Source organism: Neolamprologus brichardi, chromosome 17 (assembly GCF_056152115.1).
Source record: "Neolamprologus brichardi isolate AB-2024 chromosome 17, ASM5615211v1, whole genome shotgun sequence".
NCBI lineage: Eukaryota > Metazoa > Chordata > Actinopteri > Cichliformes > Cichlidae > Neolamprologus > Neolamprologus brichardi.
This window is the reverse complement of record NC_142120.1, coordinates 34469489-34482887: the sequence shown is the minus strand read 5'-3', so window position 1 is coordinate 34482887 and position 13399 is coordinate 34469489. Positions and strand designations below refer to the sequence as shown.

General features: G+C 40.7%; 1 protein-coding gene across 1 annotated transcript in view; it reads left to right on the top strand.

Annotated features, from left to right (window-relative positions):
* ntf3 (neurotrophin 3) overlaps nucleotides 1-12769 on the top strand; it is a 37004-nt gene extending 24235 nt beyond the window's left edge. Inside the window, exon 2 of the mRNA XM_035914655.2 lies at nucleotides 11664-12769. Coding sequence (XP_035770548.2) covers nucleotides 11664-12527 — 864 coding nt within the window. The 3' untranslated portion in view covers nucleotides 12528-12769. The remainder of the gene's footprint in view (nucleotides 1-11663) is intronic.
* Nucleotides 12770-13399: the final 630 nt, after the last annotated feature.

Here is a 13399-nt window from a genome sequence, read left to right as displayed (position 1 = left end):
CAGTTCGTCACGGTCCATGTCCTTCATGAACCTCTGTAACCACACACACACACAAACCACCAATGAACACATACTAGAGACCATGGAGAAGACAAACACACTGACAGTTTTGTGTTGGGCGATCGTGTACACTCACGCAGTGTATTTATGTCTGTGGTTAACTTGGCACAATTACTGGCAAACAGTAGACTTGGATAGAGGAGGTGCACATAAACAGGCTTCACTGTCATTTGCCAGTGAGCAACAAAGAGGTGCATGGACACTTTAGATGCATGTATTAAGACAACTGGTGACACTTTTTGAATGTTGTACTTGTTTTGCAAAACCTTTCATTAGAAAATCAAAATGAAAAAAAGAAAAATCTGAAATCTGAAAACAGGCTGATAAAAACTCTTCAAATTCAATATTAGACGTGAGAGAGAAGCACTGGAGCTTTATCTTTGCTCTTCACTCCGTGTGTTGTTTCCACACTCAAAAACAAAAGCTAAACAGACCACCTTGTATGCACAATTCAAAGGTGAATTGTGCATACAAAAATTCATCCAGCCCTCAGACTTTTGTCCAGGCCAAAAAGGAAGAGCTGCCATATTTCACAGTCAGTGGTGAGCTGAGCAAAATTCAGTAGCAGATAAAAATGTTGGTGAACATTAAGTTACAGGACATGTAGGTGAAGGTAACACGTGAGACAATCTAAACACAGAATGTAACATTTCATTAACAAAGGGATGATGAAATGAACATAATACATATAAAACATTTGGATTCATAATAAAATCTTCTTTTTAAAACATATAGACATTAATAATGGCTGTATGTGTGATGTTTGTGCAATGTTTGGTTCAGGTTGGCCCACTTATTAAGGAGACGATAGGATAAGATTTTGCAGTAATCTACGCAAATATTCAAAATCTGTGTTTTGCCTGGTGTTTATCGTGTCACTGAAATTATGCAACTTTACTTCCCTGATGGCAAGTTTCTTATCTGATTTTGATTGCCTGATGCAACAAAACACCATATTTATGAGTCTATTACCCACCACAACCATTGTGACACAGTCACACATCAACACACGAAACCTGTGTGTGGTCTTACTAAGATGCTGCCAGCCTGAGGCTGTCTGAATCAAAGGTGTGACAATTTCAAAAGCCATGGCCTTTTGCCTTTGCACTGTCAGACTGTCTGCAATCAGGCATCTTTTGCAAAATCTTATGTACCTGTCAAGATTTCTAAAGTTTGTGCATGAACATATAAGCATGTTTTTCTGTGTGCAGCATCTTCCTGTTTCAACACAGGCTTGTTCCAGATTAACAGCTTCAGTGAGCGTGAAGAGCAGGAGAAACAAAGATCTTGGCAATTTCACTCACTGTGTTTTCTACGGGAATGATTAGCTTAGATATTTCAGACACATCAATCGATGGGCTTAATGTGCCAAAATTTTTACATTAGGTATAGATCATTTACGATATTTCTTGCTTGTCTAAAATTCCTTGCCGTGAGTGTTTGTCACTTGGCTATGTTTGCTAAAAAAAAGCCTTTTTGTTACCATAGAAACAGTTCTGTGATCACCTGCCACTGTTTTCTACCTTGAACGCTTACTCTTTTTAATATTGCCAAGCTAAGCAGCATGTTTCTGTTTTGTCACAATGTACTAAATCATTTTATGATTCATTTATTTTGTTTTTATAATCCAAGGATGTTTTCCACTTGCGCTAAGGTCTCCTTTAACCATGAAGTGGTTAAAATCCACCTACTCAGATTTATTCAGATAAATCTAATTTTCTAATTTTCTCTACATTTGGACATGAAGTCCCTATTTTCTTGAAAAGTTTCTGAATTATTTGTTTGTATAAGTCTTGTGATATAAGTGATGTCTTGTGATTTCTGTGTGTGTAACAGGTCATTACATTCTTCTATCACTGCTATAAAGAGAGAAGACATAGGTATTTAGATAGCAAACAGAAACCTCATACAACATGGTAGGAAGCCACATCAATCACACAATCCTGGTGCTAAACTTACAGTCGCTCTAAAAGCTACTTTTAACAGCTCATTTGTTGCAGAGTAGCTCCGCCTGTTTTATTTCACACCAGAAACCCTTCCTGATGCAACCCCAGGGAATTTGTTTCTCTGGCAGGAATCAAACCAGCAACCTTGTGTTTTCCTAGCCACTGCAATACAAGGGCAAGAGTCCCAAAATATTCTAATTTCATTGAAAGCAAAAGTTCAACTTTATTTTAAGTACTGTCCAATTTCAACGGAATGTTTTGGTGGTTTTTTGCTGCTTTTCTTTTTCTCTTGAAGCCACTTACAATTCATTCAAGCATACAAAAGTAACCAGACTCAAGAGATGAACTGGTGTTGTGTCTACACACACCAGACTGATTAGCAAAGAACCAATTTTAAATTCTGACTGAACTTTGTCACAAAAATAGCAAAACATAAATCTATTCCCATTTCCAAGTTATACAGAAATAAAGTAATGTTTTGCACCATAAAGGCTGCTCCCAAAGAACACAGTACATGTCTCAGCATGGTCTGCAGTATGTCCTTAAGCTTTTCAGGAAAATGGCACCAAATGACCAGAATCTGAAAGTCGCATCCTTAAGAAATAGGAAAAGATTCAGGACCGACCTCACACAGAACATGTGACTCTTCAGCTTGTCTATCACCAGAGCCTCATCAGAAATGCTCTCAGTAGAAGGATGGCTGACTTTTGTACCATACTGTATGTGTGAGGGCAACTAATACTCACACTAATACCTCATACGACAGCCAACTGCATATCTACTTGGCAGTCAGGGAAGAATAATAAATCATTCTATCTGACGCACATAAAAAACTACTCGCATTTTTTGGCTTTCTCCAAAATCAATAAATCCTTTAAAAAAAAAAAAATCTCCTGTCATTTCACATACTTTAAACCCACAACCCCACCCCATTTTTCTTTAAAGGACGTTAAAGTTCACATTTGTAAATTTGTCTTCATCAAGCTCTTACCTGTCAAAACTTTGACTTGCGTGTCAATGACCGCAAGAAGCAGAATAAAAAGCTTGTGGAATAAAGCACTGGTGTTCTGCAGTATGCTGATGATGTACTTGGCTCACACGAGAGCGAGCCGCTCTGAATGCAAAGGGTAAGTTGCTTCTTCAGGTGAAAGAGTTCAAGATTTGCTTGAACTGATGTAGCATCTGAAATGACGCCCCTTTATCCAGCCTGTTTAGGTGGATAAATTGGCGTCATTTCTGTTAAGAGGGACTGTAGTATAATAGGGGATCTTAAGGCTAATCTAACAATTTACTGCTCAGGCACTCAGTTATGGTCATGAGCTGTGTAAATAAAAGGGTGAGACAGCAATTAAACAGGCTGAAAGATAGGCCGAAGTTCTTCACAGGGTGTCCAACATATACTCTTTCTCCAACAATGTCAATAGAAAATATTTTGAATTCCTTCTGTAAGAATCCTCAAATCTAAGATCTTACCTTCTATAGACCAGCAAACTTTCTCTGGTATGTTGTCTTTTTGTCTGTGGTGTTCATTTTTAACCTTGAATTACACATGTCTGCTGTTAATGTCAGGTCTGCTAGCTACTTTTGCATATAGGGATACTGTATGTACTGCGTATAAAATCACAAATCTCCATGACGACTAAACAATTCTTGAGCTGTTAGACGTCTACTGTGTACTTCAACACAAGCCTCAATGGTGTTTTGTTTCATTTCTTCTCATTTGTTACACCCTTTCTTACTTCGCAGCCTAGAGGTTATGACAACTAAATACAAAACAAGCTGATAATCATTTGTTAATTTGCTCAGAACAAACTCGGATTTTAAACCGTACTTGATCAACATCCGTTCAGTAACTGTGACATTGGCCTCATGAGTTTATCCTGCTTCAATTCAGACCCTGCTGACTTGGCATGCTGTGATTATAAAAGCTTTAAAAGGACATTTGGAAAAAACTACTGCACAGACTGGCCTAACGACTATGAGCACTTCCTTTGTCCATCTTTAGAAAGAGGAACCAATCGAAATAAAGCCAGCTCATGTTTGTTAGATTCTGAAACTGTCTGCAAACCGAAGTTTAATGCCTTTTATAATATATTTTGATCATGAACTTTTAGAAAAAATAATCCAGCACCCAAAGCAATATCCTGTTTTTCCATTTTGTTTGTGTCTAAAGCAGTTTTTATAAAACACGTTAATTTATTTTATGGTTCCATTTATCACTGAGACTGATTTTTGGCTCAAGCATTTTCCTAGAATACTTATTTAGGATAAGTGGCCTGGTTCACAGACAACAGAACATTTAGCCAATATTCATTTTAAATTAATGTGAATCACATGGGTTTTTTGTGGTTGTGCAGGGCAACAAGGCCCCAAAATCCTGCATTCCTGTTTTACCCAGTTCTCTGACTATATTCAGGGCACAGTACCATCTGAATGTCACATGAAAAATGTATTTTCGTTGAGCAATTATCCATTTGAGTGTGAAGTACAGCGCTCAAAGGCACGCGGAGAATTTCTTGTAAACATGCTACGTAGAAGCGATTCTTGTTTAAGGGGTGAAGGTTGGGCTAAGAAAAACTGCAAGTTTACAAAAAGATCCTCATGATAGTCTCACCCTAAAACAGACTGGTGATGAGCGATGGCTTTGTCACAGTGACACAGAAGCTCTGGTGACATGTACAGTGGGGCAAAAAAGTATTTAGTCAGCCACCGATTGTGCAAGTTCCCCCACTTAAAATGATGACAGAGGTCAGTAATTTGCACCAGAGGTACACTTCAACTGTGAGAGACAGAATGTGAAAAAAAAATCCATGAATTCACATGGTAGGATTTGTAAAGAATTTATTCGTAAATCAGGGTGGAAAATAAGTATTTGGTCACCTCAAACAAGGAAAATCCCTGGCTCTCACAGACCTGTAACGTCTTCTGTAAGAAGCTTTTCTGTCCCCCACTCGTTACCTGTATGAATGGCACCTGTTTGACCTCATCATCTGTATAAAGGACACCTGTCCACAGCCTCAACCAGTCAGACTCCAAACTCCGCCATGGCCAAGACCAAAGAGCTTTCGAAGGACACCAGGAAAAGAATTGTAGACCTGCACCAGACTGGGAAGAGTGAATCTACAATAGGCAAGCAGCTTGGTGTGAAAAAATCAACTGTGGGAGCAATCATCAGAAAATGGAAGACATACAAGACCACTGATAATCTCCCTCGATCTGGGGCTCCACGCAAGATCTCATCCCGTGGGGTCAAAATGATCATGAGAACGGTGAGCAAAGATCCCAGAACCACACGGGGGGACCTGGTGAATGACCTGCAGAGAGCTGGGACCAAAGTAACAAAGGTCACCATCAGTAACACACTACAACGGCAGGGAATCAAATCCCGCAGTGCCAGACGTGTTCCGCTGCTGAAGCCAGTGCATGTCCAGGCCCGTCTGAAGTTTGCCAGAGAGCACATGGATGATACAGCAGAGGATTGGGAGAATGTCATGTGGTCAGATGAAACCAAAGTAGAACTTTTTGGTATAAACTCAACTCGTCGTGTTTGGAGGAAGAAGAATACTGAGTTGCATCCCAAGAACACCATACCTACTGTGAAGCATGGGGGTGGAAACATCATGCTATGGGGCTGTTTTTCTGCCAAGGGGACAGGACGACTGATCTGTGTTAAGGACAGAATGAATGGGGCCAAGTATCGTGAGATCTTGAGCCAAAACCTCCTTCCATCAGTGAGAACTTTGAAGATGAAACGAGGCTGGGTCTTCCAACATGACAATGATCCAAAACACACCGCCCGGGCAACAAAGGAGTGGCTCCGTAAGAAGCATTTGAAAGTCCTGGAGTGGCCTAGCCAGTCTCCAGACCTCAACCCCATAGAAAATCTGTGGCGGGAGTTGAAAGTCCGTGTTGCTCGGCGACAGCCCCAAAACATCACTGCTCTTGAGAAGATCTGCATGGAGGAATGGGCCAAAATACCAGCTACTGTGTGTGCAAACCTGGTAAAGACCTATAGTAAACGTTTGACCTCTGTTATTGCCAACAAAGGTTATGTTACAAAGTATTGAGTTGTATTTTTGTTATTGACCAAATACTTATTTTCCACCCTGATTTACGAATAAATTCTTTACAAATCCTACCATGTGAATTCATGGATTTTTTTTTTCACATTCTGTCTCTCACAGTTGAAGTGTACCTCTGGTGCAAATTACTGACCTCTGTCATCATTTTAAGTGGGGGAACTTGCACAATCGGTGGCTGACTAAATACTTTTTTGCCCCACTGTAGATGAATGTGAGTGTTCCTCAGAAACTTCCCCGAGGGCTTAGCTATTTGTTCTTGCCCTAACATGCTTCGTTAATAATTTAGAGCACGTACACAGTGCAGTAACTTGGTGGTAACCAGCTCACAGTGAGTCAATAGTTTGGCGATTATGCCCGCCAGCTGAATGATTGCATCCCTGGGTTCTCACCTTCTTAGCAACTCGGGCAAAAAATTTAATTCACAAGAAAACCTTCAGTTTGGTCAAACTGCAATATATGAGCAGTAGTGCTTTGATACAATAAAGGAAAACTGAGTGGAAATTGAGACTCCCGTTTTAACCCGTTCTCAAAACTCTATGGGACAATTCGTCATCATGTCACATGTAGGCTATTCTAAACTAGTAACCAATTGATGGCCTATTTGAGTTTTTCATACACTCCTTAACTCGCTCATCATTACGGTCACTACATCGGTCCTATGTCACATGCCAACATATATCAATTTCCTGTCCTCTGTGAAAACAGACAGGCACCAATGTTTTCGGTAATCTATACGAGGACGTGAAAGTACAGTGACCCTGAAAATTCAAATGCGTCATATAATACTGTTTAGTCTTAGCTTGTCACGTCTGCAGCTCGTCCGATATGTTACTGTTACCCCCAAAACACTTCCATTGTGTCTTATGAGGTTTTCTTTGTAAGATTTTTGTTTTACATTTGAGGTGGTGCAGTGAGCAAGCAACAGCAACTGTGTCCACAGTTTGAGACCTGGTTCTGTTTTTGGTGGCTTGTGCAGGACTTAGGTCCCATTACACATGGACTATAGTGTGGGGTTTTAAAGGGTCTAACCTTGCCTGAACACACTGGTGGATTAATTCAGAATCTGTGAGTCGCATTGACAGTGAAACACGGAAAGGTGAGTCAGATAATAAATGACACAACCTGAGTCAATGCAAACACAAAACCTGTATTTCACCAAAAACAGGTCAAATGACCTCAGAATTCATATGTGGAGTAAAAGACAATATAACAGACAGGATTTTATTCATTGTCAGAGTTTGTTAACAGAGTCACAGATGGACTTGCATCTGCACAGTCTGTGGCTGCGGACCAATAGATATTATTGGATATTATTTTCGGGGAGCATTAACATTTGTCAGCCTGGTTCTATTTACTGACTTAAGATTCTGTGACCAGAGCCACTATGTAACAATACATATAACCCTCACCACAAACCCAAGAACTCAACTAATGGTACAATCTTGTAGCTGTGAGGACAGGCAAAGTTTTCTCATAACGGTCTTCTATATTCATTTGTTCTTACACTGTGCAAAAAGATATAGAAGAGCACAGAGCAGACACACAGTCTCCATATCAGTCCAGCAGCTGAAAAAGTGGTCACTCACTGACAGCACCTCATTAAAGCAGCCTCATTTACTAGACTCAGGGCTTTTATGGTAGTCATTATGAGAGCAGGGGTAAGATTAATTTCTCACATTCATTTTTATTTTTTTATGCACAAGTGTTTACAGGCCAGTCACACAGAGTTTTGGTCTAATGAAAAGTGGAAGGAAAACTCAAAGGTTAAGTGAATGTCATTTTAAGGAAGTGATGTCAAATACCAAATTGCTGTGGTTTTGACTTGTATAAACAGTTTCATTTTAAAAAAAAAGGAGGCCAGCAAATATTACTGTATAGAATATCCAGATGTGTTTTAAATGGTGTTATCTTTGGACTTTGCAAGCTCTGGATCTGCAAGCCACCATACAACCCACATCACCCCCAGCTTCTCCTTTTCATGCTGCTGTAAACAGAGCCATACCACTAACATAAATTACTACAGATGGAAATAATAATCTTCTTGTAATGATAGTCGTTTTAGCTGTTTCAATTTGCTACAGCATTAAAAAGTGGGAGACTGATGGGAAAAGGCTGAACAGCTTCTATTTTGGAGCCATAGCTCAAGGCTGTGCAAGAGCTAAAGGTTTCTTTGAATAAAGACTCCACTTAAGTCATTAATGAGCATTTCAGATATGTTCCGGGGACACAGGAATATTGTGATGAAGCTCTAATAAAAAGTGTTTGCTGTTAAAAACAAATATGATCATCTTTGTCCCCACATGACTGTCATCTGTGTGTGAGTTTGCAGCAGCATTGCAGTGATACTTTTGAATGGGCCTGCAAACAACTGTGATGTAGTAAGAACAAAGAAATGTGTGTGTCAGTCCACGTGCTTGTCTTTTCTGAGCCAGTGATTACAAGGTGACATTGCTGTGCGTCTTCCTCCCCACCTTCCAACAGCTACATGAACTGGGCAAAATACTGCTGATGGGAACATGTCACCTCTTTTTGTTTGGGTCCACCTGTCAGCTAATTACTCTCTATTCTTTCCTTTTCCTCTTCTCCTCTCCCTCTAAGACATTGCGATATTAGCTGATGCCTTAGTGAACATGCTTGTGTCCTTTCGGCAGCACTTGCATATATAAAGAAATATCTAGACATGTCCTTCAAAGTTTTGCTTAATCTTAAAGATATTAATCGCAGTCTCACAATCACACTGTAGCTGATGAGCATGCAGCAAGTTAGTTTAATTGCTCTTTCTTCAGCCACTCACTACACACAACTTTGGTATTTATGGTCATTCCAAAATATGACTTTTTGGAAAATGTCAAATTTTAAATTCTCTCTTTAAAAGTTTTTTGTTGTTGTTGTTGTTTTTAAGTTTGATGGATCCATGACTTTACAAAGCAGAGCTGGGAAATGAAAAGCTTAAACGTGTTAGCTAAAATTTTGCCTGACTGCTAATGGCTGTGGCTGTAGCAGAGCGCTGTTCATATGAGGAACTTTATTAATACGTGTAAGGGTCTTTCAGCTTTGTTTGTAGAGAAAGTCATGTGGTGATGAAAAATCTGCTTTTGGTGCAAATGCATGAATTTACACACAAATTTTAAAAATATATAGTCCACAGTCGTAGTTAATAAAGAAAGACTCCAAGAGATGACAGAAAACAGAGTTCTGTCTTTTTAAAATTTGACAATGAAAGGCAACATCATGACTAAGTTCACTTGTTTCTTACAGCCAAGCCCTCTGTCACATAGGCCTAACCCATAATTAAGTATAATGCTAAACAATTTGACCTTCAGGATCTCTGTAATTAGTCATCAATACTAGTATATGACAGTGATGCAAGACTGTTTAATAAGCAGCAGCGTGTTCTCTCCTGGTAAAATCTTAACCATCCAATTACAAAACTTCCTCTCCACCAAATAACATCTAAACTAGATTTTATTCTACATTTCTGCAAAGCAACTGATAGTTTCATGTTTTCTTTACATGATCATTTTTTTTAATCATTTAATGTGTTTATAAAGGACAAAGACACTTTTTGGGGACACAACCATGAATGCATGTATGGGAGTGAGGGTTTTATTATGCAAATGAATGTTACAGGCATTTTTTATGTCAAAGGAAAATTATGTTATACATGCTGCGGCGTGTTATTTCCCGTAATGTGCTCTGTCAGAGACACGTACATACATGCACACTGGCTGTTATTCACACTGTTGAAATGTTCAAGTTTTCACAAACATTTTTAACTAGTTAACGTTAGTCTGAAGTCCTAACATTCCCCCAAAGAAAACTACACACCCTTTCCCTTGGTGCATGTTGTCCATGGAAACTTTTATAACCCCTGTCCATCTGGAGCTAGGAATAGCCCCCAGCGGTGGTTTTTAAAGATTTTGTCCTTCTCTTAATGGCTGTGGTTCAGGAGGTAGAGCAGGTCATCTGTTAAGGTCAGTGCTTCAATCCTTGACTGCTCCAGTCTACATGCCAAAGTATCCTTGGACAACATACTGAAACTTTAGTTATTGCCAATGTGTTCACCATAATGTGAATTTTAAAAAGCAGAACTCAGATTTGGAAAAAAGTGCATGGGTTAATGAGACATCGTAGAAAGCACCGTGAATGCTCGAGTAGAAAAGCATCATATAAGAACCAGTTGATTTGCTAGTGTTACATAGTATTCAGGTCTTAAACCTGTCAAAGTGTGAATTGGTTTTCAAAAGGCATCATGACAAAACTGGCTCTGTATAAATAGGAAAGAGGTTGTCGTTAGCTGTAGGGTATAACTTGACAAGCTTTGTGGAAAAGCTTTTATTATGATTTCTAACCCAAGTTTTAAACGCAGGTAAACATTAGTGATAACCCTTATAGCAGACAAGTCTGGCCCGGATCTGGTGTCAAGCTGACACTGCTGGCTGACTTCTGGCATGGTAAGATGTATGTCATCCAGATGGGCCAGGCCTGTCGTAGGTGGCACTGTTTATGTGATGGCATGCCATATCTGCCCCGATTGTGGTTTGATTTATGTGGCCCAGGCTCATAGAAAACAGGTCTGGCCTGGATCCGGCATCAAGCTGGCACTTCTGACTGACTGGTGTCATGGCAGGGTGTATGTCAAAAAGATGTGGGCCAGGTCTGGCAATGGTGGCAATATTTATGTTCCTACTTTCCCATTTTAGTTAGAAAACCCAAATGCCAATTTGCAATACTATACTGCTATGCTAGCCAATGCTTCAAATGCCGGTTTGACAGATTTGTGAGTTTACACTTTATCCAAAACCTAGTGAGGGTTTACTTGTGGTTACCACTGGGTGGCTCTAGCTCAGGAGGTAGAGCAGGTCAGCTACTGATCAGAAGGCTAGTGATCCCTGGCTCCTCCAGTCTGTATGAATGTAGTTAGGAAGCACTCAGTTTAAAGAAAGTGTGTGATTGGGTGAATGTGGCATGCTATATAGAGCACTTTGAGTAATCTGCTAGAGTAGAAAAGTGCTATATGAGATTCACTGTCTGAACAGAGTTTTGTCATGTTACTTTTGCACTATTATGTTGTTATTACATGGCTTGTTTAAGGTACACATTAGGCTGACATCTGGGGCCAGAGCTGAAACTGTTCTGGGCCAGCGCAGGGCCAGCAGTGTGCCTGTAACTGGCCGGTGGCTGCACACAACTTACTCATGGCCCACATACCACAAAGAATGACGGCCCTTTGGTGGCCCAGATCTGGTTTGCCAGAGGTAATCCACATATGGGCCAGCACAGGATCACCAGTGTTTCTGCAACTGGCTTTGTGCTGGCCCATGTGTGGGCCACCTCTGGCAAACCAGATCTGGGCCACCAAAGGGCCGTCATTCTTTGCGGTATGTGGGCCATGTGTAAGCACATTGTGTGGGCCAGATCCGGGCCACACCAATTTTGCTATGTGGGATATATTTCTGTTTGACTATCTTTTCACCCTGAAAAGGAATAAAACTTCAAATCAATCAAGTCCTGAGTTTTAGGAGGACAGAACTTTCATTTATAGTATCTTGTTCTTCTTTTTCTGTCATTGCAGATCTTACAGGTGAATCTAGTGATGTCCATCCTGCTGTATGTGATGGTCCTCGTGTACCTCTATGGTATTCAGGCAACCAACATGGGTAGCAGTCAACAGCAGCAGCAGCCAAGTCCAGACCCTTTAAACTCTCTCATAATCCAGCTGCTTCAGGCTGACCTAACAAAGGGGAAGACCAGAGGGAACCAGAGCGAGCAGGGGAAAAGCAGAGACACTGAGCCGCGGGACACTCTGCCTCCCGTCAAGATTGAAAACTTTCCTTTGGAGGACAAAGGAGATGCAGAGGAGTGGCTAGAAACGCGTCACAGTGATGATTTTCTGATGGATCAGCCGGTGATGCTGTTGAACTCGGACATCCTCAGGCAACACAAGCGGTATAACTCGCCGCGAGTGCTACTGAGCGACCGGCCTCCACTGCAGCCACCGCCATTGTACCTTTCTGATAATTTTGTGAGCAGTGTACCGGTCTTAGGGGCAGCAGGAAACAAGACACGAAAGAAGCGTCACACTGAGCACAAGAGCTACCGGGGGGAATATTCTGTTTGTGACAGTGTGAGCGACTGGGTGATGAATAAAACGTTAGCATACGACATCAAGGGACAGCGCGTGACTGTTCTGGCCAAGTTTAAAACCAGTGCCACAAAAGACATCAGACAGTTTTTTTATGAGACACACTGTCGGACCTCCAAGCCTGTCAAGGATGGCTGCAGGGGCATTGACGACAAGAACTGGAACTCACAGTGCAAGACGGCGCAGTCGTATGTTCGAGCACTGACACAGTTTCAAGATCAAGTGAGCTGGAGGTGGATACGCATAAACACTTCCTGTGTCTGTGCATTGTCAAAGAAACGTCGCAGGACGTAAGAGACTTATTGGGAATTCTACTTCCTGTACAGGATTTTATTTCCCGCTCACAGTGCTTCCCATCACAGGATTATGTGTCATGTTGGTGACCAGCAACAATCTGCAATAAAGTGATGCTTCTACTGAAGAATCTTAGGTCCATTTAAATGATATTTCAACATTAATGTGCTGCTCTAAATCCAAACGCTGGTGCAGCACTGAGGAACTCACTTAAGGGGATGGGTGGGGGTGTGGGGAGGGAGGCAATAAGTGTGTGAGAGAGAACTGTATATATAAATTATTTAAATTATAAAAAATGCATGTAGTTTATACATGTTTATCTATCTATATATGACCTATGACTATATTTGTGTTATTTATTGAAAGAAGTCTTCTTCAAAAGGATAAAATGTTTATAAAAAGGAACAAAACAATCTAGGAACTCATTCGGAGACTGTAATACTGAGATGGGCTGCAAAGGTGCTTCACAGTAAGACTTTATGTGTGCCTTGACCAGTGTGGCTCCAGAGCTGAGCAATAGGACGTGGTAACTCACAGACAGCATTTGCTGCAAATGGTTTGGTGAGTGAACCTAAAAAAATGACAGAACAGCAGGGACTTGTCCTGTCCTACTGACCAATATGGAGCCCAAATTCTGACCGATTTGAGATTTGTGATCATAGACATGTACACTGCATTCACAATTGACACTACTTTTATGATGTAATGCACAGCGAGCCCATTCTTTCATATGGGAGGCAATTTTGACCAATAAAAAAATCTTCTTGTGGAACCTGCTGGCAGTGACTGGAGATTCAAGATTCACAGACCACCTTGGCTTTGTTCACCAATTTTTAATCTCAACTGGTATCTTGAGCTGTTTTTGTTTCTTC